At 49.2% G+C, this 27621-nt stretch overlaps 1 protein-coding gene across 2 annotated transcripts in view; it reads left to right on the top strand.

The window, feature by feature from the left end:
- Positions 1-424: 424 nt before the first annotated feature.
- ST8SIA2 (ST8 alpha-N-acetyl-neuraminide alpha-2,8-sialyltransferase 2) overlaps positions 425-27621 on the top strand; it is a 35760-nt gene continuing 8563 nt past the window's right edge. The window contains exons 1-5 of one of the 2 annotated variants that reach the window (XM_064517204.1): positions 425-592; positions 16689-16751; positions 18905-19033; positions 19739-19900; positions 23466-23759. In XM_064517204.1, coding sequence (XP_064373274.1) covers positions 495-592; positions 16689-16751; positions 18905-19033; positions 19739-19900; positions 23466-23759 — 746 coding nt within the window. In that variant the 5' untranslated portion in view covers positions 425-494. Of the gene's footprint in view, positions 593-16688; positions 16752-18904; positions 19034-19642; positions 19901-23465; positions 23760-27621 lie in introns of both variants that reach the window. The other variant, XM_064517203.1, reaches the window with a different exon arrangement.

Raw genomic sequence — 27621 nt, 5'->3', positions numbered from 1 at the left:
GCTGCAAGAAAGGAAAGGTGTAATCGCCACCATTGTAAACATTAGTTAGCGTTGTTCTCGTCTTATCGCAGTTCTGTCCTTGCGGGGAGAGCTGGGGCTGTGTGCTCCACCTAACCGCCACCTGCCCTGCGGAACCGCACCGCTGCGCGGAGGCAGGGGACGCGCCCAGCTGTGCGGGGCGGGGGGAACAGCAGCACCCCCAACCCACCCGACCCGAGTGCAGGGGCACCCCCGGGGGCGGCGAGCAGCGCGGGCCCGGGCGGGGGGCGCGGCGCCGCCGCCCCCGCTGCAAACTTCGGCCGCGGGAGGCGGCGGAGGGGGCGAGGCGGCCCCCGCGCTCCCCCCGGCAGCGGCGGGCGGGCGGGCCGGGCCGGGCGCTCCGCGGGCGCCGAGGGGCGGAGCGGCCCCCGCCGCGCGGCGGCGCCGAGTCGGGACGCGGCGCCGCGCTCCGCACCCCGCGGAGCGGCGCGGCTGGCCCGGCCCAGCCCGGAGCCATGCCGCTGCCGTGCCGGGGCTGGACGCTGGCGCTGCTCACGCTGCTCGTCGGCTTCCTCATCTTCGCCGACATCTCCGAGATCGAGGAGGAGAGCGGGTGAGTGCCCGCTCCCCCGCCGGGGGGGACCGGGGCGGCGGCGAGGGAGGGAGGGAGGGAGGGAGGGGGCTCCCGATAGTTTCTTTGTCTCCGGCTCTCCCGATTTCTCGCCGCGCCGAAGTGGGAAGGGAGCTCGCTCCGCTCCCGCGCAGCGCCGCGGAGCCGGCGGCAGCCGCGGGCGGGACCGCCCCGCCGCGGGGCGAGGGGAGCGGGCAGGCGCCGGGCCGCCGCCCGGGGCAGGACGGGGCGCGCCGGGGGCCGTGCGGAGTCGGGGCGGCCGCGCCGGTCCCGGCAGGGGCGCTGGAGCAGGTGTCGGTACCGGTACCGGTACCAGTCCCGTTAGAGGTGTTGAGGTACTGGTCCCGGTAGGGATGCTGGAGCAGGGGTCGGTACCGGTACCAGTCCCGGTAGTGGTGCTGGAGCAAGTACTGGTACCAGTCCCGGTAGAGGTGTGGAGGTACTGATCCAGTAGGATGCTGGAGCAGGTGCCAGCCCGGTTAGGGATGCCGGACCAGGAACTGGTGCAGGTAGACATGCGAGAGTAGGTACTGGTCTGGGTAGGGGTGTCGGACTGGGTACCGGTGCATTTAGAGATGCTGAAGCAGATACTGGTCTGGAGAGCAAGCAGTGCCCGGGTGCTGCTGGACTGATGGAGTAGGAACCGGTCTATAAGCAGGATGTTGGCACAGGCAGTTGGCTGGCTGGGGGTGGTGGAGCGAGTCCCAGCCCAGGGGAGAATGGGTGCTGGTGCCAGGTCCGGATGGGTGTGGTGGAGCCGGGACCAGGCTGCGGGGGTGCTGGAGCAAGAACCAGTGCATGGGGTGGGAGAGATGGGGCAGGGAGCAGTCAGAGGGGATGGCAGAGCGGGGACCAGCCTGCATGTGGGTGTGAGGGAACAGGCACCGTTGGGGGGTGTTGATGGAGCAGGTATCGGTTTGGGTAGTGACAATGGAGCAGGGACCACTGTGGCAGGATAGGAGAGCTCAGCCTGCCAGGCTGTCCCCAGGCTGAGACAGAGCGGTGTTTCCTGGCATGGGCCAGGGGCTCCACGATTGCTCCTTCCTGGTCACCTGTGGGGTGGGTAGTTACCCGCAGTGCCCTGTATGACAGGGGCAAAAGAAGCCCCTAGGGCTGGTTGGGGGCGGGGGGCAACCCCCTACTCCATCCTATAAACCCTGTGCCTGTGGGCTGGTTGGCAAATTAAGGGCTGAGAAGAACAAACACAGACAACAGGGTGTGCATTAATCTGAAAAACTCACTGCAACAGAGGGTGAGAAAACAAGTCGAGTAATTGTAGTAACGTGGGGCGCACTTGCACTAATGCTAAAATGGTACAAGGTCTTTCTTTCTGCATGGGAACAGATGGGATTGCCCACTGTGTTGCATCAAAACAAATACCTAGCACTTGCCTGAAATTATAAATTAAATGCAGTGATGTTTGTTGTTGTTTCATTGTTACATTATATGGGCATCATGGGCAAGAAGTGCTTAAAGGTACTTGTTTCAGAGCAAGCAACCTCATTCTGAAACATCCAGTATCAGATAGTAGGTTACTCGACTAGATGGATTGTTGCTCTGTTTTGAGCTGGTGCTATCTATATAATAAGGATATGAGATGCTTCTGAAACATCCTCCCCACTGGACAAACTGCTCCGATCTCCTTACTTTCCTCCCATCTTCTCTTCCTGCTTCTGCTCTTTCTTTTCCCCTCATCTACCTGCTAGATCTGTCTGTTAAAACTTGCTGTGCCCTTGCAATCTATTCTGTTTTGCTACTCACTTGTCCTGTTTTTCACCCAGTTTCATTAAGGATTCCCAGTGTTTTTCTTCTCCTCTCTTTTCCATATACTGTATGGAAATTGGTTGTTTTGCTGGCTGCTTATCTCTGAGTCCTGGCATCCGAGTTTGTTGCTGTAGTTCCTCCAAGGAAGTACTGCCAAACAGTTCAGAGGCAGAGATAGCAAAAGGGTCAAGTGAGTTCTGTAGAAATAGCAAATAGTCTGTTATAATACCACATTTCAGAAATTGCAGTGCATCGGGTAATTTGCAGAGAGGAGAACCTCCTGGGACAAACCCGTTGACTACCCCAGGTAGTGAATGATGGTTCCTATAGTCTGATGCCCTCTGGTACCTATGTGTTAGTCCCAGGCCAGTTTTTCATACATAAGCTACTGTGTCAGCTGTCATTCTGATACAGGGATGCACAGAGCAAAAGTGTGACCCTTCTATATTAAGATGTAATTATTAAGTAGGGCAAACTGATCCTTTCTCTTGCTTTGTCCTCTCCCCACCCCGCTTCTTTTTCCCACTTTTTGTCCATATTCTCTGAAATGGTCCATTGCCAAACGCAGCCAGGGGACAAACAGCCTAAATTTTTAGGGCAGGAGTCTAGCACAAAGAGGACCTCATCTCTGTGTGCTATTGCCAGGCCGGTAATGATCAACACGATGGTCTGACCCGAGCGAAGTGTATTGTTGGGCCCACGTAGGAAAGCTGAGTGTCTGAGCCTACAGCAGTTTAGGGAACGAGAAAGGTTTTTCAACTTTTAGAGCTATATGACACCAGCATCTTTTGCAAACAGGAAATGTAGGTAAATATTAGGAATCCAGTTCAGGAACATTTGGCTGATGGACAGTGCGGCTGCATGACCTGCCCAGCTCTACCCCCTCACCACACACCCACCACCTTCTCTCTGGCCAGCTCAGCCCAAATCGAAATGGAAGTAATGAGCCAGCCAGGTGTCCTCTGGCAGCACCAGGCCACCGAGGGGGACTGGGAAATGCAAGCAGGTGCAACTCTTTTCTTTTTTCCTTGGCACTGAAACACTCTCTAATTATTGTGAGGAGCGAACAGCTTGCCCACTTTTACACATACCCTGCCCCCTGCCTGCGATTTGGATTGTCTTTGGAAGAATATGTCTCAGGCGGATAGGAGCAGGGGGAACATATTTCTCTCACCTACAAATATTGAGAAGTCTCAGAAAGAAGGAACAAAATGTTCATTAAGTACAAAGTAGAGAATATATTACTAGCAAAAGGACAAAAGAAAATGCCGTTTCCCCGGACAATAAGTTCTCAGCATCACAGGTAAAGAGAGCTAGGAGCCGAGGGGAGCTACAGCTGCTCTGCCTGACAGAGGTTTCCAGGAAAGGTGTGTGTTTGTTAAGCAGTCCCTTCTTGCTGCTCCAGATATTATTATTCCTCCTCCCGCAGACAGGAGACCCTGAGACAAAGAGGTTAAACGACAGGTGTCAGGGCAGCGATGAGAATTCAGCACTTTCCCCTTCTCGATGCTGTTTCTCTCATTAGCCTGTTCCTCCAGCCCTGCAGCCCCACCTGCACGTGGGTTTTCATCCTGCTATATCCATGTCATTATATATATAATCTATCCATGTGTCATCTGAACCGCGTGCTCCCCCGAAGTGTAAAGCTTTGGTGTTCTGGGACATCAGTGGGTAGGCAAGTCTGCTGCTCTGGCTCCCGCGCTCCCCGCGCTCGCTTGCTCGCTCGCCGGCGTGTGCTGCCTTTGTGAAGTATTGACATTTCAAATGGCGCTGGCACTTTGTTTTCAAACATCCACCTGGTTCCAGGCTGCTGAACTTTCTCTGGAGCCCAGTGGCGCCTACCTTTCTCTGAATCACTCTGTCTCAGGCCCTTTGTTTCCCTGGAAGGAAACAAAGAACACATTCATGGCTGTCTTGGGGAAAGCTAATACAATTGCAGCCATTTCTTGCTTCACCTCAGGATGGGGGAGTGGGCCAGACCTCTCGCCGCAGAGGAAGACAAAGGACTCGGCGTCTACTGGAATAATTATTGCCAGCGAGGACAAGGAGGAAAATTCTGTTTCTTGATGGAAGTTTAAAGGGACTCTTTTGTTATGCATCTGCTGTAGCAGTTCTGCAGGGGTCCGTCTTTGTCCTGATTGTCTGTAGAGGGAGCTGGTGACCCACTGCCACCAGGTGACTTCTCAAAATGATGCGTGAGCCATCTTAGGGAGTACTTGACACTTGGTAATGGTTGGACTTAATATCAGCCAGCCTTTTCACTACTAGTCCAGACCGCGTGCCTTTCCATCTCAATTACAAAAGGAGTTATATTCTGTTCCTTTAAGTGATGAACTGGAGTATCAAATATTGCTGGCCAGCCTGGAAGCTTGTGTTAGATCGCTGCTTTTTCGTCATGTGCCCTTTTCTAATACCTGCCTTTTGAAGTCTCAGGAATGCCGCAGAGAGCTGTTGTGTCATTTATGGTGACTAATATGTTTGCATGCTCCGAGGGGCCAGTAGTGCGCTGTAGTTATAACACTTCTTGTCCAAGTTGGTCCATGGAGTGTAAACATCCTGCTTAGATCTTTCAGGCTATGACTTACTGTGGTTGACCCACAGTCAGTCTTAGGCCTGCTCTACACCAGAATATTTTGTTTAAAAAAAGCCATATTCTATCAACACACACTTTTATGCACTCACACAGCAAGTGCGTATCAGCGGACAGTTATCCAGATTGGTCTGGAGGAATAATATCTCTCTGGATAACAAAAGGCCGCAGACACCATATAATTGTCAATGTAAACCTAGTTAATGGACAGACCTTTGTACCTGTTGGGTATGGCAGGGCTCTAGCAAAAACCCTATGATGCATTAGGCTGGAAAATAAGACTAATGTTGGAGCACTGATTTGGGTAAGAAAATATTTGGTGGAGGTTTTATTTGCAGGTCTTCTGACAGTGACTTGAACTCAGCCAGCCATGAGCAGCTCTCCTTCCTCCCTGTAAAGCACTCCTTTGGCTCAGAAGAGTCCCTTCTCCTGCTAACCTGCTTCGGCAGGAATACACATGTGGCTGCCGCAAAGAGAAAGATATACAAAACCCTGTGCTCCTGCTTAGAGCAAAACGAAGAAGAATCTCCTTAGCTTATTTTAAGCTGAACTCCATGGGAACTGCAGGAACAGGGGACCCTGTGAGGAAGCAGTGTCTGGCAGGAAGGCTGGGAGCAGCAGAATGAAAAGCACTAGCAGATCCCTGAGTAATCCAGTGGAACAAAACAAAATCCAGGGGCATGAATATAATCAGTTCATCTATGGGGTTTGCAGTACAGTTGGTGACAACTTGTTCTTCAGTCCAGTCCCGCTGGTCAGCACTTTGCAAGACCCCAAGGAGGGAATTTCTGAGCTTGTGAATGAAGAGAATGATCGCAGCCCTTTGGCTGTGGTAGAAGGATGTGCTGTGGATCCTACACCTTAACCAGCCAGCACTTCTTTGAGGCAAGATTGCCAAAGCCACAGCTAGTCCCACTCCCAGAGACTGGAGCAATGAAGAGAAGAAAAGCAGTTCTGATAAGTACTGCAAGTTTCCCTTTTGCCCAAACAGGCTCTATGTTTCCCAGCTCTAACCCTGCAAACTCACACTTTAAATTTGGAAGGAAAGTGAAACCTTTTTCTCCCTGCAGAGAACAGAGTTGTAACTGTTGGTTCATTTAGCAAAGGCTTGTTGAGCAGCTAACAGTGAGGTTAAGCGATTCAGTCATTAGCGGTACTGTGCCCACTCTGCCGTGCTACTGCTGTACTTTTGGGGAGAAAGCAAAGCCCTGGGTCTCCAGCCAGCAATGACACAGCAGGTCCAGTTACTGAGCATGAGCCTTCCTGGCCTGTCCCAGACAGGGATAAAATGTTCAGCTTTTTCTTGCATCCTCTGCTCGCATGCCTGTATCTCCGGGTTAAACAGCACCTGTGGTTATTCTGCTTGCACATCTGTACACTTTTGCCTACCTGAATGCCAAATGTCCCTTTGATCCTTCAGGAGAGAATTCAACAGGAGCTCCCTTGTCTTTCCCTGGGCTTCCAGGTTACAGATGTGTTGTTTTTTCAGCCCTGAGACCAGCACAGCACAAGTACATATACAAGCACGATTGCTATAAAAAAGTCACTTCAAAGACAGACCACCTTTGATTGCCTCAATCATTTGTTTTCTCTGGCCCTGGGTCACCCTCAGCAACAAGAAATAAGTCCAAACCACAATGTTAGAAAGTGATTATTTTGCCATTTCCCTGTTTCCTTTCCCAATTGCCTCTGGAAACAAGGGAGTTCTTGGCCCAGTAAATTAACTGTGGGAGCAGATTTTCAGGTGTCCTTCAACAAACACCATGGCAGAGCAGCCTGATGTTGGGGGGGGGGGGGGGGAAGATTTTTTACAGCTCTTTTTTCTTCATGTTTCTGCCGTAAATCTAAACAGCTCCCCATCTTGGCTAAGCAGCAGCCTTGGTGGCGATGGCCTTGGGAGACGCATCCTTGTCAACAGCAGCAAGGCTGGCACTGGTGGAGAAGCAAAAAAGGCAATCCAGGGAGAACGTGTTCACAGCACTGCAAAAACTTGCCAGGGCAGCTGCGACGCTGTGGAAGGAGAGGGCAGGCTGGGAGCAGAAAGGAAGATGCGCCGGGAGGGAGGTGCATGGAGGAGGTGCTGAATAAGTGAGCGGATGAGAGCAAAACAGTTCTAAAGCAACAGGAGAAGATACTGAACTCAGTGTACTGCCTTCGGGAAACTCCGTTAGGAGATCCTATCCCCTGCTGTGCTGTTGGCCCTGGGGATGTTCACCACCCATGGGTGTGCTGCTGCAAGGCAGTAACACCTTCAGCTTTATGGATACTCATCTTTAGCAGTGTGTTAAGAGGCTTGATCCCACAAACTTTGCCAGTTGTACTATTAACCGTTCTGAGGCTGCTTGTCTATGCTGTGTTTGATTCATCAAGCTGGTTGCTTGCTTGCTAGGTCGCTCTTACCAAATTTAAGCGCTGCCCTCTTGCTTGTTGTTACTGCAAATAAATTCCTTGTTATTGCATATAGAAATCCACTGGAAGTATCAAAAAAACCCCAAAACAAAAACAAAAAAACAGTCTGACCATCTGCATGCAGAGCACGCTGTCCCTCACCATCCACCACTTTCCACAGGCAGGACTGCTTTTAAAAGCATATATTGTTACAGTCACGACGCAGTTTTGAAGTGCTCTCTCAAGGCCTTAGTCAAACAGCATCACAGCGGGTCTAGGTAGTGCCCTTGTGTCCGGCTGCTCCAAATCAATGGACAGTTATTCCACTGCCACCTGTCACCCCACAGCCAAGGCTTCACCTTCATCCTCGGCAATATAATTCAGCTCTCAGCAGGCAGCTACAACAGGGGAGATGTTTTCTCGCTAAGGTTCAGCATTGTCATAAGGCATCTCCAGCACCTTTTCAGACACCCAGAAGCGCACTCAACTGTCAACCAGCAGCTGCTCAGTTGGTAATTAAACTTCTTCCTGCTGCCTGGATTTCCATGTGTAGCTTTATGAGCCAGGGGAGGAGAGAGAGCAGTCCAGGCTCTGAAACGACGACTGGCTTTTCAATATTTGGCATCTGGGCACCATTGTCAGAAGACTAAGTCCCTGCGAAGGCCCTGGAACAGCTGTTACTGGTGAACCCCTCCGACGGCTGGCAGATAGCTTGGGTAGTTGCCAAGTGCTGGCTGCGTGGTGCAGCTTTCAGCTGGTTGCTTCTAGCGCTCTTTCTGCAGCCCCCCGATGTCACTCTTTGATGAGTTGCACCAGGAGGATGTTGCTGCCCGGGGGAGGTCTTTAGCATCCATGCTGATGGTGGAAGAAGAAAATACATGAGACTCTAGGTGTTCCAAAGAGTCGTGCCAAGCAGTGGGAAAAGCAGACAAGAATGAACAGCATGGAAGGGTGACCCTGTCTACCCACAACCCTTTGGACATAGTATTTGCTCCTCATGATGCACCACTCCTATTTCCTACAGGAGCCACTGGGATTTTTCTCTGGGGTGCCTTTTGGGACACAAATGGTCAGGGTGACAGGATCTGGCCACAGGACAATGCTATACTGTTTGTGCTCTTTGATAGCTCTGCTCTGTTGGCTGGAAAAAAAATCTTAGGAAGAATATATAGTGTAGACGTGTTTTTTAAGCACTGATGCTTTGACTTTCTCGGTCTTTGCTAGGTTCTTGGGTGTTTTTCCTTCCCTCTTCCGGAAGAGGAAAGCTAACTACATACACGTACACCCCCCATCCTGAGCCACCCTCTGAATCCTTTTTGTCTGTTTCAATGTCTTTGTCTTTGATGGATGTTTCATTAACATAGCCAAAAAAAAATTAACTGATGCCAGGAGTAAAGCTCTGTTGGAGGACCTGATATGAAGGAAGGAATACAGTTCTGTTCTCAGGATGCGGAGAGGTGAAGTGTGTGAGAGATTTCACCCCTGTAAGCACGTGAGTGTTTTTTATCAAACAGTGACAAAATAAGAGCATCATGAGGTATTGAGTCAGGCTGTGCTGATGTTATGGTGAATGTGTATAGACGTGAGACCTGACACTCTACAGGTTCAAGGGAGTCTTTCCTGGTCTCCGTTTGGCTCAGAGAAAGAGTGTGATAGCTTGAGAACAGAGAGTGGGAGTCCTGGAAATAGGTCTCCAGCAGGTGATTGCCAACCCTCGCAGACAGCTGTAACCATCAGGCTGCACTGAGGGCTCTCCTGCCTCTTACAGATCCTTCAGAGCACGTATTTCAAGGTAGGGCCAGGGATTTCCCTGTGATGCTCTTGTTACCCCAGTGCAAAGGGATCCCAAAGCAGTGTCCTCATGACAGGCTGTTGCAGGATTGTGTCCCGCTGCCTCCTTGTCCTTTCGACTTTGGAGCTGTGACTTTCATGCTGATTCCTAAATGGCTTTGTCATATGAGCATTTCAGCCTAATTGGCTTGTTCTCTATTAAGAAATAGGCACCTCTGTTTTCCAGACTTGTGTGTCTTGATGCCTGTGTCCTCCGTGTACTCTCGCTATTACACACAGTGATTTGCAGCAAGGCAGAAAGCTCAGGGCCAAACTCTGCTGCCAGTGACACAGGAGTTAATGTGGCGCTGCCTCACCACAGTTACTTTCTGGCAGGTAGGGCTGTATCGCTGCCGAGTGCCTCCAACCTCCCCGTGTTGTTGCGTCCGAAGGGAAGAAGCCTATGGGGTGGGTGATGTGACGGAGGTGGCGTCTGGGGGAGGAAGCAACCAAATTAGTGTGACTGGTTTGCATAAGACTGACAGATCTGTGTTTCTCTGTCACGGGTGACAGCAACTGCTGTGAACAACAGAGAGGCCATCGGCTAGCACTTTTACTCCGAGTCTCCCAGGATTTCTGTATGAAGTTACACACCCAGCCTGGCTGCACAAGCGCTGCCCCTGTGGCTTGCTCTCCTGAAGCTGCACCGGGCTCACAGCATGGGCAAGGTAATTTCCCCGAAACTCACAGTCTCTAAAATTTGGTTGTATGACTTGATAGAAAGAATGAAACTTGGAGCTCCAAAAATAGTACCTGATATTTAGGAAGTTTTTGACACCCAGGCTGCCAAGCTGTGACAATATGAACAAGTGAGATTTTAAACACATCGAAGTGAGATTTCAAATGTCTCATCAAGACGTACTGTAGGATCCTTCATCCTAGAAGAGAAATGCTTTAAAAATCTCTTCCAAATTAATCCCTAAAGAGGGAATCTTGCTTGCCAGGAGATCGTGAGTTGGCAGGACTGCCCGATGGCCAACACCTCTCTTAATCGCAATTTCTTTCACACCCGGTGATGAAAGCCTCAGAAGCAACTGTTGAAATGTCACAGGGAATAATCTGCAAATATCAAATGTCCCGGCTCCTCCCGGTGTGTTATGAAATGGGATACAGGACGGCGAGCAGAGAAATGAATCTGAACGCTGCGTTTCTGGGACGCTGGGAAGGCTGGCATTAGGAGGGGCACGCAGTGTTACATGCAAGTACCTGACCTCTAGGGCCAAAAAGAGATCTCTTCTCCCATCGCTCCTCTCCTAACTTTGGCTTTTGTTTCTCTTTTGTGAGTTAGCTTAGTACTTGTGGGGCTAATCAGGGTGCTGACAGCCGGGCGTGCTGCTGGCAGTGCTCCGTGGGCTTTGCTGCTGCAGCTCTGCCCGTCGTCCTCCGCAGCCTGGCCGCTGGTGCCTGCGGTTGTCTCCGGCCTGGGCCCTGCACAGCATGCATGCCCCGGGACAGGGAGGAGAGCATCTGCCTTGGGCACGGGATGTGGTGCTGTTTCCTCTCCCTTCAATGAAAGGATTCCAGGCCCCAAGGCTAGGGATGGTGAGAGATAATGCCACTGAAGCATTTCCTCTCCTTATTTTGTTTCTTCTGTGATATTAGACCATTTTATGGCTACAGATGGGCTTTGACACAAACTCCTTGGAAATCAAACAAGTGTCTGTGAGAAGCCTGCAAGGTGACTTGCTGATGAACAGGACAGGGTCCTATATTTTTAGTGAGACCCCAATGTACAGATGGAAAGCCAGGATATGGTCCTCTGGGAATCCCAGTTTCAAAGCTCTTGGGCTTGGTTCCTGGTCCATTTGGGCTGCTAGGGCCCATTTGCTTCTCCTTCCTAAAGGCCTGCCTGGAATAGTGGCATTTGGAAGCAAATTATTTCCCTTTCATACAGAACGTGGAAATGTGGCAATTTCCTTCCAAAGCACTGAAATAGGGTTTGCTACCCTGTGTAACTATTCTGCATATCTCAGCACAAACCTTGAATTTCAGAGAAGAAGAGGGAGGATTGAAACCTGTATCCTGATCCAAATTTCACAGTGCTGCCTCAGTGAATCCTGACCTCAAAGGTCTCTTTGAGGACTAAGGGAGCAGCGTGGCTTAGCTTAATGACTATGCTGCTCTTAGTCAGCAAAATGAAGTCAGTCACTTAATAGCATGGTCAGTGCATCCAAGCCCATCCATAACAAGGCAGCATGCAGGTGCGGGCTGGTTTCTGATTTTGCAAGGTATGGCTTATGATGATGAATGCACGTGGGATTATATATCATTGTAAGCATAAGTAGGAGCAAAAATGTGTATGAAGTTTCAGAGGAAGGGGTTTATCTGTATTTCATTTTAGGTAGCTGGGCAGTTCATCCCTTTCCCCAAAACTCATTTAGTTGCAGTGATTGGGTCTACCTTGCCATGGAGCAACATCCTTCAGAGGGACTGTAAGCACACCATGCTCTGCATTTCCCACATACCCTATGTACACAGCTGTCTCAGAGACAGCTGATGCATTGAGAGAGGAGTGATTTTGGGAGAGTGGTCCCTGGCCAGGCCTGGCGTCATGCTTGTGTGCTCTTCAGATGGAAAATACTTATTCTGGTCTTGAGGACAACATCAGAGCAATGCTTAAAAAGCAAAATAAACATAGCTGATATTTTTTTTATAGCAATAGACTGTCTTATGGGTACAGGTTGCAGCTATTCTAGGAAACCAATGGCTGTGTGTGTTTTCCAGGCCAGTGAAGCCTTTTCAGATCAATTCCCATGGCCTCCCCATTGTATGTCCTGCTCTCGCATCCGCCAAGAGGGTCCTCGCACCTCAGCAAGTGAGCAGCACTTTCACAGTGACAGGTCTGTTTTAAGCCAATAGTGCCAGTTCCTATCCTGGCTTGTGAGGCTGTCATTTTTGGTGTTATGGGCCAAGCCACTTAACCCCCACTGTCTCAGCCATAAAACAAGGATAATAAAATGTACCTACCTCACAAGAACATTGTGAAACTTAATTAGTAGGTGTTAATCATTTGAACTCCTCAGATAAAATTGTGGCACTCTGAACTCTCTTTCTGAGGAATTCAAATGAATGAATTTAGTTTAACAATCCCCCAATGGATTGTGTACCTGTTATTATCTCCATTTTATGGAGTGGAGGAGGGAGAAGAGAAGAGCCTAGGTAACAGGACTTGCCCAAGGTCAGGCAGGCAGTCTCTGGCAGAGGTTTTGTTCTGCCAGAAATGGACTCTACAAATGCTGCAAAACAGGCCGTCAGGTACGGCTGAAATTTTCACCTGGCTTATTTGTACCACTCATGCTTTTTGTGCCTGTTTCCCTTGTGTGTTCTCTGCCACAGATGCTTGGGAGAAGCAGGAATTGGAGGTGGATATTGTAAAATATCCATGGAAAACACATTTTGAATTTGTAATCTGGAGAATATGGATGTGTAAAACCTGCTCTTAGAGTTCCACTCACCCAAAGAGGCTGTGTGACCTACTTGTTCAGTCAAAGCAGCTTTGATTTCATATGTCAAAATTGCTCAAAGCAAGACCAAACTGTACCTAGCAACAATTAAGAGAATCATTTAAGAAGTGAGTAATAATGAAGAGGGGACCAAAAACCCTAAACAGCCCATTCACTGTTTGTGAATGAAAAAGTCTTCACATAACTGATTTGTCATAAATTATTCATTCAAGAGAATTTGGATCCAAGCCACAAGATAATTTTTCTTTCTTTTCTGTCTGATATATGAATCAGTGCCATTTTACATCTGAGCACAGAATTTTTTCACCTATATAATATCTTAGTCCAAATTCACCCTGAAAATCTCAAAACAAGAATAAGAACGGCTGGTATAAGCCAGTAATGTTGTGCATTAGCACATATAGATGTGACTTATCACTGGAAAACATCCCAACAGAAGTCAAAAGAAGAGTGTTTTGTAAATAATGAGACTAGGAAGCAGGTTGGCACTTTGTGGGGCTGGCTATACAATCAGACTGATAACAACTAGATTAATAAGGCAATTCAATCTAAACATCATGTAGCACTAGGAAGCTTTTCAAAATCAATGCCTATCTGTGCAATTTTAATCAAGGTTGGTCTTTGCCTTTTGATGCCAAGAGATTTGAAACTGTAGGTCAGCAGAGGTAAAATAAAATGGGCTGACATTTTTATTTTTTTAACTGTTCCTCTTAATTAGTGCCCTCCATTTCTTAATATTTTCCTCTTCTGAGGCAGGGGAAAAGAGGTGGTATGGGGATATTTGTTTGCTTGTGTTGGTAATTATGAATATGGCAGTCTTTGGAAAATACTGTGCCTGGCTAAACTGCAGATATTTTGAGCAACAGGTTTGCCTGACTGATACCCACTGGAGGCTGAGCAAGGTGCTGCCTGACAGGGCAGTATACCCCAAGGTATCATATTTGCAGTACACATTGTCTTTGGTTTGCAAAGGGAGATTGTAGGGGAGGTGTCCAAAAGCTGCAGTATGGGGCGGAAAGGGCCGATGGTTAGGATGTCACAGGAGCATTTTAGGATTCACTAGACCAGCTGAGACCTTCAGCCAACTGTTGTGTCCCAGCTACAGGCAATATCTGTGACTCAGAGACAGGCTGAGAAAGCTGTGACACCAGCTTGGCACAGGGAGCAGTTGCCATGCCACCATCTCGGATGCCTGCCGAGAGCATCCTTATCCTCTGTGCCCGACGCTGGCCTGCAGCGGTGGCTGTGACCAGTGTCACCTCGCCGGGGTCTGCTGAGTCAGAGGGAGCATGCGGGAGGGAGGGAGGATGGCATTGGAGCTGTGGAAGGATGAATGTTTGCTTGAATGCCTGTGTGTCCCCTTTTTGACCTTCATTTGAGACAACACCAAGCTGGGGGCAGATGCTATTGGGAGAGCATCTCTGTGGCCTCCCTGCATGGGCTCAGTGCCTACCAGGTTTGCTTTGCCCCCAGATTTGTGAGTGTTGGATCCACCCCCGCAAGGAAAGGTTATGGATTTTGGTGCAATGGGTGTGGGCATGAGTTAAATGAGCAAGAGGGATCTGTGGGCAGGGCTGTGGTTTGCACTTCTGCCTGTCAGTGGCCACTCTGTCCTGAAGCATCTGGGGTCATTCCCACCGGAGAGGCATCTCCACACAGCTGATGGGGGATAGGCCATGAAAAGAAGCGTCAGTCTGACTACATGGGATAATTGTAATCCTCTTACTGCAGAGGTGCTTCGAGTGCCTGTAAAGTGGAACAAAGTCCCGCTTTGTTGCTGGGAATGTCTTGTGCCTAGGTTAGGGGAATAGCAGAGTAGGCGAGCTCAGTGCCACGGTGCAGGTCATGGGCTGGGGGTACTGGCTAGCTGCCTCCTGCTTTCTTCTCCGCTGATGAGCTGTCCCCTCCACGCTCAAAAAGGACAGCTATTTCACACCACAGTAGGGCATAGATCTAATAAATACCCACCCAGTGAGGAAGGCAGCATTTTACCACCCTCTTGGGTAGCTGGACAGGATGCTAGCATAAACATGCCAACTCTGCAGGTAAAACCCAGGCTGCCCATCACAGCACGTCCTGCTCCATTTGCATTACAGTGTTTTGAAAACTCTTTGCTTTTGCAGTGGAACAAAAAAGATGCCCCTTGATGGGCTGCTTGGCTCTGCTACCTGCCAGCAGGGGATCAAGGCAGCCTGCCTCCTTTCTCCATAGCCTCCAGAAACAGAGAGCACTGAGAGATTTGCTCTGAACAGCAGCTGGAGTTGTCTTCATCACATTCAGCATCACCAGCCCCTGATACTAGCCTTAATTTCAGGGAGAGACATGCACAGACCTGTCGCCTGGGGCATGTAAAGCTAGATTGGATAAATACATTTGAATAATATGTTGCGATGCCTAGGATCATTCCTGCCATAGCCACAAAACATGGACGAGGTGGGACCTAACAGGTCTTCTCCACTTCATAATTTCTGTTATTTTCCTTTCACAGAGATAGTGAACCAGCACTTATTCAAGGAGCATCATTTCTTTTTCTAAGCCCTTAATCCAGTCCCTATCTGTCTTACAGCAAGTGTGAAGGAGTGTGAATCCCATTTGGAAGGCTCCTTCAGAGATGTGTTTGAAAGGATGCGTGGTTTGCACACTAATCTAGCCGGCTCCCACACCCTGCGGCGAACCCCATTAAAGCGGAGGCTTGTTAAATGCCAGTAGGCTTTAGGAATAAGCTAGTCCTGCTGTTCCCTTGATACACCAAAAAATGAAGCAGCACGCTGACTCTCGGGTTTATCACAGGAATGAAGACACTGTTGGAGGAGAAATCTCTCTAACCCGGCAGTAGATGGTCTCTCACAGGAGTCAGGAAAAGGAGAACCATCACAGGGCCCAAAGCAGCATTTCCAAGGGTTTGATGTTACTAGTACTGAGGACTCAGCTCAGAATAACTGGAATTTGCATCACATCCCCCAAGTCTGAAAATCTTTTTTGATGGTACCAAATGTCCACACGCTATTTCTTTTTGTTTATGGCTCATGCATTTGGGATGATATTTCAGGACTGGTAGAAAAACAGGCCCCTGAGATACATTTCCATTAAAGTATATATTTCCAGATAACAATATTTCTGCTAGAAAAGAATTCATTTCTCTTGATGAGCATGTTCATTTGGATATCTGTACAATGGAGGCAATAAAACAGCAATGAGAATGCTGGCTGTTAAAATGTGTCCAATTAGGAGCCCAGCTCCCACTGAACATCACCAGAAACTGAGAGACTGATTCTTTGTGACCCCTTTGAAAACAGCAGGCTAAAGCAAAAACGGGCTCTACAGCCAACTAGATGCAGACCAATACTTGCATTTATTTTTCTTTTAACTGAGGACTGGCAAGTCATGTGAGAGTGGCACTGGTTTCTGAAGAGGCTTGCAGGATCTGTGGGGACTGGGTTACTGGGAGCCAGGAGAAGGTGCACTGCAAGGAAAAGGTCTCTGTAAGTCACCCAGGAGGCAGGTGACTTGTTTTAGATAGAATGGAGATTTTGATCGGTCTCAACTGAAAGCCCAAGCTAAAGACAGTGGCAGGAATCCTGTCCAGATCATTTAGCACAGTCCCCACCTTAGAAGGACAGGGCAAGTCCCTTGGCAAGCTAGAGATGGAGGAGAAAGCTCTTCTACACACTGCTACCACCTGATTCCTATAAAAAAGTAGAAATGTATTTAATGCATTAATGCATAACCTGCAGGCTGCATGCTGCTTTGACGACTGGGACCAGATGTCTGTGATGGCTGGTTAGAGAGTGCAGATATTATTAATTGGGCTGGTTAGGAGCTTTTTGCTAGAATGATTTCATGGTCACAGTAGGGTACCACTAACGAAGGATATGAAAAGCCCTTCACAGGCATTGGGACATCTCCATCCTGGATGAGGTGGAGCGACTGGCGCAGCCCTATCTCCGTTTGGAGCTCGTCAGACCTGGATCTCTTGACTGGTGAACAATGCTTTGCAAAGAGAAGCTGGGTTTATAAATAATGCATTTCCTTTGTCTTGCAGGAGTTCTGGAGGCAGAGGTACAATCAGATCAGCTGTGAACAGCTTACATAGCAAATCTAATAGGTTTGTAAATTAGATTTTGTGTTCATTTGTTTTTGCTGTAAGGCAGCTATTAATCTGCTTCTCCTCTTTGGTGGATAGTGCTGTTCTTATTTAGCAAATGTATCTGTTTCTTTTCACTTCTGCTTTGCATTTTCTTAATCGTTTCTCCCCCTTCTTCCCCCAGCTCAATGCAATAATCATTTGCAAATAACCAAGGATCTGCAAGTTGCTGTGATTGAGAGAATGAGGAAGAGAGAGTTACTTATTGTGAAAATAAGTCAGTGATAGAGTTGCCATTTTTATAGTTTTACTATGTGCCATTAGAAGAGAGATAGCTTTCTTTGACATCAGAACTTTGTTCAATTTTATCATAATTCAGTTCAGTAACATTGCTCCATTGCAGAGTAGTTTTGTGGCATAACAGCTTCATTTGGTGTCCTGCTGTGTTATTTTTACAATGATTTCATGTCATTCCAAGATTACAAAGTGATATATTTTTCAGAGCTTAGTGATACCACTCAAAAAAAAGGTGATGTCATTCTGTGATGATGTCACAACACATAATCAAAACACAGAAAATGTCATGGACAACCCCCAAAAATCATAGTTATTCACAAGGTTTCTTTACCCTATTTCCTTTAGGGTTTTTGAAACCTTAAAAATAAGCTTTGTGAGGCACCAGATTAAATGGCAAAATGCAAGACTGGTAAGAATCTCAACCATCAGCCCCTGGAGAAGGTACATTAGGATTTTGTACATATGTACCCACACGAGGACACTGGCAGCTGCCATTTATAAATGCATTTCCTTTCCTTTCTAAAACGTTACTTAGTGTGAGCCCCAAAATGTCATCAGGAAAGTCCGAGATTGCCTGTCAATCGTTCCTTCCCTGGGCTTACGACAAGTGCTCCTCCTGCGAGCTGGAGGTTGCTTTTCAGTACGGCCTGCAGGACCTCCACCGTCCCCAGACACACCGAAGCACAGGCTGCATCCCGCAGCACCCAGCCTGCCTGGGCACGGTGTCACACCAGGAACGACACCGCTGGCCCCCTCTCCCTGCTTCCTGGCAACCCCTTCTCTTTCGTCCCCTTTACCTCTTTTCCCTCCATGGGGTTTACGTACTGCTTATAAATCTATTTATTTACAAACCGCTCCCCAGGTGGAAAAGGCCCTTTGCAGTGCAGAGGGAGATTCCCTTTAGCTCATAGCAACTGCTTTGACTGTGTATTTTTCAGAGTGCTCTGAAGTGTGAAGGTTTTTTGGGGCTGCAGACACATGCGCTGCTTCTTGATGAGATGCTTGGGTATTCTCTTTGGAGGGCGGCTGGCTGAAATCAAATATTCAGAGGCTCCCTTAATTTATGCCATTTGATGTAAATTGCACTGAAGTGCTGGGGCTTATTTGCTTCCTAGAGCGGGGATTACAACCTGGGATCTCCCAGCGATCATCTCCAAACAGCAGCATGACAGTGTCTGACTGTTCCTCGTTCCCCTGATCATTGCTGGGCCTGGAGCAGACAACAGAGACAAGGAAATCCTGTCCTTCTCTTCTAAAGGGGAAAAAAGTTATCAGAGAGCCAGTCTCCTGCTGTTCGTTATGGGGTGCTTGTAGATGGGACCCAATCTCACAAACAGCACCCAGTAGCTCAGCTGAATTCATTTCTACTTTGGGTGAAGTTGAGGTTTTTAATCCACTCGGGGAGCTGCACTGATGGATCTGCACTGGGGAGTGCAGGTGGGACCCAGGGGAGCAGGGTGGCAGCTGTGGCCTGCATATAGAAGCTGTCAGTCAATTTGGGTCTCTATGGGACTTTGTGGTGCTTTGTTTGCAAGTGTACATGTGCAAATCTCTCTTTGCAGTGTCTGCATGTGTTTTTGCATGCATGCATTTCCAACTTCCACATCTAGATATTTAAGACTGTGTTTTATGTAAACCTGTGTCTGACTGTAAGTCTATGTTTGTGGAAGAGAGCAGGTATTTAAGGATTTGTGTGTGCTTAAGTGTAGCAGAATATGAATAGGCTTTCTTTCCTTGCTTAGGTAATAACTACAATTTTACTTTTCTGATGAAGTTTGAGTTCCAGCAGCCACAGCCGAAGATAGAGTGATTAGAAATGCCATTGGGATGCTAACAGATCCCGTCTCTCTCCCTCTCTCTGTCTTTCCTTTCTCTAGAGCTGAAGTAGTAATAAATGATTCTTCGTCTCCAGCTGTTGTTGACAGAAGTAATGAAAGCATTAAGCACAACATTAAACCAGCCTCATCCAAATGGAGCCACAACCAGACACTCTCTTTGAAGATCAGGTACTGGTAATTGCCTATAGGACAAGAGACAGATTTGGTCCTCTCCAGTGCAAGCTGGCAAATTGCCTCTGTATATCATCTAAAGAAGTAAAGAAAGAAATAAAAGGTTTATCGCCTGCTGAGCTAGACTTCATATCTGTAAGCGATCGCTTGGAAATGAATTCCCAGCTCAACCAGCTGGCCTTGCACTAGCAAAATGAGGGACACTTGAGCCCCCAGCTTCCAGGCCAAGTGGACTTAGTGCACACTGCCAGTTTGTCTGGTGGGGGGACGGAAACCCACTGCCTGGGGGATGAATCAGTGACCCTCACTGACCAGAGGTGACCAGCCATGCTGGCCTGCCCTGGAAAGGGGTAGATGAAGAAGGGGTGGGCATTAAGATGGAGATCTTTTACCAGCCTGCATTGGGAGGGGGTATTTGCACATTCCTGCAGGGAATAAGCTCCCAGAGGCCATTCCTGGGCTTTAGTCTACTTTGCGATCGGCCTCTCTGCTGCCAAGCTAGGAAGCAAGGAGATGCAGAAGGAAAGAGTTCATCTTATGTGGAGGCCACGTCATGAATTATCTATGAACCTGACCTGAAGGGACTGTTTTCATTCCTGTCCTCAGAAAACAAATCTTGAAGTTCCTGGATGCAGAGAAGGACATTTCGGTGCTGAAGGGGACGTTGAAGCCTGGGGACGTCATCCACTATGTCTTTGACAGGGACAGCACCATGAACGTCTCCCAGAACCTCTATGAGCTGCTGCCCCGCACGTCGCCCCTGAAGGGCAAGCAGTTCCCGACCTGTGCCATCGTGGGCAACTCGGGGATCCTGCTCCACAGCGGCTGTGGCCCTGAGATCGACGCGCACAGCTTTGTGATAAGGTAGGGGCTGTGTCCTGCCACCCAACGCGGTTGCCGTGGGCCCTCAGGAAGGGTGCAGACTGCTGTGGACACGCGCTACCACTCACGGGCCTTCGGACACGGTTTGAGATTTTTGTTCTGCCCTTGCTCACATATCTGTTGTCATTGCTCATTGCAAGGCTGGGAGCCGCGTCAGGGAACAGAGTACAGGCCTGAAAAGTGGCAGCGCGTGGGGAGGGTGTTTTGCGGGGGTCAGAGAGGTGGAAAGGGGCTAAAACACTGATCCACTCACCCAGCATACCTGCGAAGGGGGCCTGGAGGACAGCCCGACCTGGCTCAGCATTGAAGCTCCCTACCCACACATACAAACTCCACCCATGCCAACTCTTCTACCCACACCCACTACCAAGTGCTCCCAGTGTCCTTGCAAATGCACGTGTCCTTGCAAAGGTCTTTTCACAGCGCATCATTAGCCCCCCAGTGCTTCGTTACCTCCCAGCTCCCTTAGGCCACAAGCACTCCTTTCATTTTCCTACATACATGCCCTCCATCAAACTAACCCTGCCCTGAACTCTCCCATGGACACAAGCGCAGCTCTTCCCCTCATCACCTCTGCATCCCCCGGAGCATTGGGAACCCCACGCAGTGCCCTGGCACCGCACTCGCTGCACGCTCCAGCTAACGCTCCCCACGATCACTTGGCTCCTCGGGCGATGCTCCTGCAGACACACTGCCGGAGCCTGCCCTCCTCCTGGACACATGCTGAATTCACCAGAGAAGACACTTAAAGGAGAGAGAAGGAGCATACCTGCCCTCCCGTCCATGATGTCCATGTAAATCTGTTAGCTGAGGGGCTGGAGGAGGCAACTGATGATTTATGTATGTGCAGACATTTGCTTTCTGGCAAGTCTATTACGAAGACAGCCCAATCCATCAGGCTCACAAGAGCAGTCCCCTGTGTGACGTGTGAATGAGGATAATATCACCTCTGCCCTCTGGTCAGACCCAACTCTTCCAGCCTGCCTGGCTGTTAGCAGCTCTGTCCAGCCCTTTGGGGATGGTTCCCTTACAGTAGGCATCGTTAAGTATAACAAAAGCAAGTAAAGGAAAATTAGCTTATTGCGGTTCTGGCAAAGTCCTGGCTTCACGTTAGGCAGCAAAGTCCCAGGAGAAAAGCTTTACTTGATACAATGCAGAATGGGAGTGGGGCTTTGAGTGATTTCTTTCTAGCCATGTATACTAGTGCATATGTTAGCATGCATGCACTCTTTCCAGCATAGATTATCTGACCCTCCACTTGAAACTGTATCTACCAGAGGAAGGTTTGCTCTGTGCAGCCTTTTCAGCAGGGCTGATAATGACCAGTGATGGCTTTTGTGCCCCAGGATACATCTTTGCTCTTCAGATCCACTGTTTACTTTCGGTGATTTTACTCATGCAGCAAAGATTAGAAAGGCTCCAGGGTCCCATGTGTCAGTAGGTGGATATTCTTTACACCATTCCCCCAGTTTCCCCATCTGTAAATGGGGAAAATAGCAGTAGCGTCTGATTATCAAGACAGATGGTTAGGATGCAATCCTACTTGCTAAATACTGTAACTTCACTGTAAAACACCACAGGAAAGCATGCAGTGTAGAAACATGCAAGTACTCTCCAGTTTTTAACACACTGCCAGAGCATCTTTCTGCAGCCCCATATCAGCTGTTCACAATATGCCCTGCTCCCAGCCCCAGCTGCACAGCTTAGCCGTGGCTTGACATAATTACTTGCCCCTCAATCAGCCAGAGAGAGAAAGTGCCTCACTTCTCCCCTTGAGCAGCAGTAGTAAACCATCATGTAATGAGTGTGATTTGTTGGCAGTTTCTGCCAAAGCCCCTCAGCCTTTCATCCCCTTTGGGCCAGCCTGCAGCAGGGACCCCGTGCGGCACGAGGGCTCGTAGCCCAGGAGCAGGCAGAGCGCGCCTGGGGGGCAGCGTGCACACCCGCGTGCGGATCTGCATGCACAGCCCAAGAGGAGGCACCAATTAAAACCACAGAAAGAGATTTTTGAAGGTCACAGTCTCCAAACAGCCCAACCCCGTGGAGACCACAATCACTGATCGCCCTGGCATCCCCCTCCTGCTGGTATCATTACCGCTGCTGGTGCCACAGGGTCTCCTGTTAGCCGAGTCACAAGGGGGAAAAAGGGACTTGGGGTAATACTACCCCAACAAGGCTAAAATTAAGGACTGCAGGAGCTGCACTGTCACTCCTGGAGAGAAAGGAAGCAGTGCTCTCACCAGAGGTCTCTAGTCCTTCCAGTTTTAGCAGCTCTCTGCATGTTACAGAGCAGCCATGGATCTGCTGCAGACAGGCAGAGGCTCTCGACTCACACACGGAGCTCTAAGCCTGTCTCCTGTTTTCAGTCAGATTCAGCTGCAGCGACTGGGAACCTGCTGAAAGAAGCAACTGGGGCCTGTCTGTGTTTCAGCTGGTGTCACCTTCCTGAAGCACCCTTGTCCGTCTGGTGGAGGTTTCTGCTAACCCTCTGCGCTGTGTGGGACACCCAGGCCACCTGGGTGAACGTGGGGGGCTCTAAGTCTAACCCTGCAGCGCCTGACATCCTGCTGCTCTGAGGCACGCATAGACATTGACAGTGGCAAGCATTTTCCTTGTGTGGGAAAAGCCATTTCATTTCAAATCTGCTGTGGCAGCAAACATAGGAGGTTTGTTGCAATGTGTTATTTTTTAACTCTGCACCAGTAGAGATACAGATCCATATAAACCCACCCACTACACACCAAAATTACATACTTTATAAGTACTGCCCCAGAGACATACACGTGCCTGTGCTGGCTTATTGAGGAATGATGACCTTATATTAAGACAGCTCATTGTTACCAAGTCAGAGCCCCTCTAATTTGCTGCAAAGACTTCTCTCTCCTCCTCCTTCATGATCACTGCCCCTGTTCTCAGAGCCCCTGTCAAAGAGACCGGGCATGAAGCACCTTTTCTTGGAGTGCCAGCCAGTATCCGGGGATATGGAGCAAAGCCTGAGCTCCCTTAATGTCTTTGCTGTGCATTTGTCCAAGGAGTGGTAATCAAAAGGAATTTTGTGTAGGTGAATCAATGACCATTGTTAGTAGTCTGCTACTTCCATGCTAGTAATTTTATGGACACCACAGATGTTCATGGTGGTTCTGGGCTGTCATTGTCCCTATGCAGAGAGCCCATGGCCTAAGGGACTGGCCTGCAGCTCCGGGAGTGCTTAACCAAGCAGGTCAGCCCAGGTCCAACTCTCCAAATCCACTGTCAAGCTCAGCCATCCGCACAGTCCATGTGTGAGCTGTGCTCAGGGTGGGAGACAGCGCGCAGTTAGGTGATGGCTGCCCAGTGAGTAGATGAGCCCTGGGGGGATGTGGAGGAGATCTCTCCTGGCTGCTGCCTGGGCTGGGGATGCTCTGCAGCTATGCAGCGGTGTCAGTGTCCAAGCAAATGGGTACATACCTTTCATCAGCTCCAGCTTTTGGCATCAAACACCCCTAATGTTTGTTATTGCCCTCTCTGAAGTCCATTTCAAAGGGCTATTCAGTGTTTCCCCTTGCAGGTGCAATCTGGCCCCTGTCCAGGAGTACTCGCAGGACGTGGGCATGAAGACAGACCTGGTGACTATGAACCCTTCGGTCATCCAACGGGCCTTCGAGGATCTGGTGAACGAGACCTGGCGAGAGAAGCTGCTGCAGCGCCTCCACAGCCTCAATGGCAGCATCCTCTGGATCCCAGCCTTCATGGCCAAGGGGGGCAAGGAACGAGTGGAGTGGGTGAACGAGCTCATCCTGAAACATCACATCAATGTCAGGACTGCCTATCCCTCGTTGCGCCTGCTGCACGCTGTCCGAGGGTGAGAGCATTTCTGATATGCTCGTAGCCAAGATTTCACAAGCTTCTTGAGCAAGAAAGCAAGGGGGTTGTGCTGGAGGCAATTGCCACGAGCTGTTTCTTTTGTAGCCTGTGAGGAAGACTCCATGGGCAAAGGCTGGTCCCTAGATGAGAACTGGAGACTACCTTGCAAGCAAGGGCTGCTAGCTCTGCCCTTTGAGCATGAGGTCTTTCAGCCATGAAATATAGAGAGCCAGTAAACCTTTCACTAATGTTCCCAGCTCCTAAGTCTGTCAATGCTTTGTTGGCTGTAAGCCTGGATTTCAGACCGCGACAACTCCCAGACCTACAGTTAAGGCTTTCCTTGGAGGAATCTGTGTGTGCTGGTCAGCTGAGCTAGTGACAAAGTTTGTCACCTTGTGTTTGAGTCATGCAAGTGGGTCTCACACAGCTTCCCACATCAGCAAGCTCTATGCAGCCTGCTCAGCAGTGGCAGAGGACTGAGGAGTGTTGGCTAGTAGCCTGTGTGCTACCATAGTGCTAATTACACTACTAATCTTAAACGAGGGCCCCAGACAGGGAGGGGACCGACAGGTGTACTCAGGCACTGGTTCTGCTAATCAGGTAAATAGATTCAGGTGTGGTAAGTGGATTTATTGGGAGGGGAAGAAGGTGTCTTTCTGTTTTCTCATTGCAATGTCAGGTGTGGGATGCCCATGTGTGGTGGGGCAGAGGGGAGGGTACTGGGGAGATTATAAAGGAACAAGAGCTGGAGGGATAAGGCTTTGACATACATGGATTGGGGGATGAGGTAGTCTTTTGCTTTATTTCTCTGGGGTGTAAGTCATCATTAATTAGGCAATTAGGGAGTTGGTGGCAGGGGTGGGAGATGTAGTCTGGAGATGGCTAAGCAGCAGCTCCTTTGTAGCCATAGTTTTCTTCTCTGATCTTGACTAGACCCTGTTGCTCTCTCCTGGGATGGGAATTCATTCACGTGTCTGGTGTTCCTGCCTGTGAGCCTCTGCCTTAATGTTTCTCAGTTACTTTGAGGATTTCTTCCCCCTATGCACCTCCTAGCCTGAGCTCGTCTCAGGGGTTGGTCCAAGCTGTGTGTTGCTCTGTCCCAGCCCAGTCTATGTGTCAGTGCCTGGGATGGGCTTGGGACAGATCCTGGTAATGCATTTAGGGCTGTTTCCAACTGAAGCAAGGGGAAGGGGTGGCTCTAGGGGAGCCGTGTGAAGTGTGGCCCTGCAGGCAGCCACCTGAGCAGGCTGGGAGGGAACAGAGGGCTCCAGTGCTGAGGCAAATCACAGGCAGAAGAATAATGGATGACAATAGCTGTGTCTTCCCATTGTGTCTGAGAGTTCCCTGGGCCTGCAAGGCATACTATGGAAAACACTGGCTTTGAGATAAAAAGAGGGAAGGAACAGATCCCACAACTCATACAAAGGAGAAAAAAGTAACCCAAATTCTGAGCTATTTCTAGCTGTAATTGACTTACTTTCATCTGTCAAAATAGAATTAAGCTCTTATAATAAGCCCTTTAAATCAACAGGCTGCTAATCCTGTGCTGGCAACAATTTGGAGTGCCAAAAACTTCCTGCAGAAAGCTTTGCAGAGAGATTGGCAAGGGCTGGGCTGGGCACTGCTTTTCCTGAGGAAGGAGAGGAGGATTCCTCTAGCAGTTTTGTAGTAGAGTTTCACCTGTAACTTGTGGCACCTTCCTGGTCCCCCTGTATTGCTGACAGGAGTGTGGGCAACATTGCAGTCCTGTTGAGTCTTTGGCATGAAAACAACCCAAATGGAGCCTCATCTGGCCTCGATGGGAGCTGGCTGGCACAGGATTTCTCCCCTGTGCAGCTCCCGCAGTGTGGTGCTGGAGCCACCAGCAGCTATTGCTGGCGATGCTGTCTGTCTATGGGGAATGCGGGGCTCTCGGGACTTCAGTGCTGTCTCTGTGCACAGGGTGATGCACCACTGTCCCTCATGGCTCAGAGCAGTGTCTTCCTTTTGAGCATGTTAATGACAATGGAGGGTCTAATGGGATCGTATGCAAAGAACAAATCTCTTGCTTGGGCTTCTGAAAGGCTGCTGGGGCCCAGAGGGAAGCAATCAATCAAGGCAGCAAGCAAACAAAACCAGCCCGTGTTGATGGGTGTCCAGGATGCAGGTGTTGGTGCACAGTGTGGTGCTGATGCATGGTCAGACACTGGCTGATGCTGATGACAGACTCCAAGTACCTGGTCTGAGTCACAGCTGAGGCCTCTGGTCCTGTTCTTTGGGCTAGTTGCCATGCTGTGGGGCCGGTGGAGTGGGGAAAGTGAGTCATGGCTGCAGTGAGCAAAGCAGTGGAAGAGGAGAGAGCAAGCAGCTGGTACTGAGCAGAGATAATTCAATTACAGCCACTGAAGCCAGCACTAATCCTCATCAGGGGTTGCCCTCCAAGCCAAGGAAGCTACTGTCTGACCTGCCCTCCTGCTCTCTCTCTCTCTCATGCTTATCAGCCCAGCTGCAGGAGAACAAGGATGCCTACTGATTAATGATTATTATAATTAAAACTCTGCAGCACCCTCAGATAGCCAGAACTAATAGCAGCACTTTAAAGGCCTACCCTGGGAGCTGTGGCCTGGCCACGGAGCCGTGCAGGAGGGCCCTGCAGGGCTGGGGAGCAAAGGGCTGTGCTGTGGGGGGAGACTGCATTTAACATTACCCCCTTCCCTGGTGGCCTTCCTCAGGTTTGGGCCCTGGGATGGATTTAACAGCGCTTCAGGAAGTATCTGATGAACTAGCCACAGGCTGAGAGCAGAATGTGCTGATACTTTTGGTGCTGGATAGGAGATACCTATGGGTTTGTCTTGACCATGAGTTTGGGGTAATTCATGTGATGTAGTTTGGGGTGAGGAAGGAATTTTTCCCTCAGGTTAAATTGACAGGAGCTTGCTTATTTATTCTCTGCAGTACAGTCTAATTCCTATGATCTTCAAGGTATTTTTTCTTGACGAACTCCCTGCTGTTACAGGGATATAGGCTCTGGCAACTTCCTGCTCTCTCTATGCAACATGCCAGTTTGCAGCAGGTCTGCAACCTGGTGATGGGTCTGAGATTTGTGAAATGAATGTTTTGTGGCATGTAGCTTTTAAAAATAAATAATGCAAAAACACTCACAGAACATCCTTCTGTCCTACAGTGGGCTGCAGTTGCAAAGTCGTCCCTTCCAGTCCTCTCTGGATAAAACTACCCTTGGTTTATAACCTGTCCTAAGTTGTTTTGGAAATTGCAAAGAAATGGGGCAAGTCTTTCAGCCAACACACTCTTACACGTTTTAGTTATTTAAGAAGTAGTATTTTCTACAAAGAATAAGGTTATCTTAGTCAACCTTGATTCAGCTACAAAAGCTTTGCCTTTTTGCTGCTTCCTTCAGTTCCAGTGAAATGCCTTCCTGAATTCTTGACTCCTTCTTGAACTGCTGTATTTATGCTGCACTAGCAAAGAGCTCTGCTTTCCACCTAGAACAGGCTGCGTGTCAGTGGCAATTGAACATTTCTTCCTATAATTTGCAGTGCATTTGGGGCACCTGTAGAGTGTGCATTGCTACAGTAAGTGAAAAGGATTTGGTTTTGTTGTCCTTCTCAACATCAGTTGAGACATCACCTTCCTAGCTATGAGGATGCCTTAAATGTTTGCTGATAGCCTTAGTGTTGATGATTGTGGCTAATCTGTGGAACAGGACAGATGCTCTTTTTATGCAGTTATACTCACCAGCTCCACTCCCTCCCTGTCAGGAGGGGAGAGGGCTGTAAATGTGTTGGTGGAGGAGCTCAGAAGGAAACCGTCAAAGCCATGAAATGGAATCGCTACCTCAGGCGGAGGGACAAAGCTCTGCT

The sequence above is a fragment of the Dromaius novaehollandiae genome, chromosome 10, assembly GCF_036370855.1.
Source record: "Dromaius novaehollandiae isolate bDroNov1 chromosome 10, bDroNov1.hap1, whole genome shotgun sequence".
Taxonomy (NCBI): Eukaryota; Metazoa; Chordata; class Aves; order Casuariiformes; family Dromaiidae; genus Dromaius; species Dromaius novaehollandiae.
The sequence above is the reverse complement of the archived record's forward strand: the minus strand, read 5'-3'. Positions and strand labels throughout refer to the sequence as shown.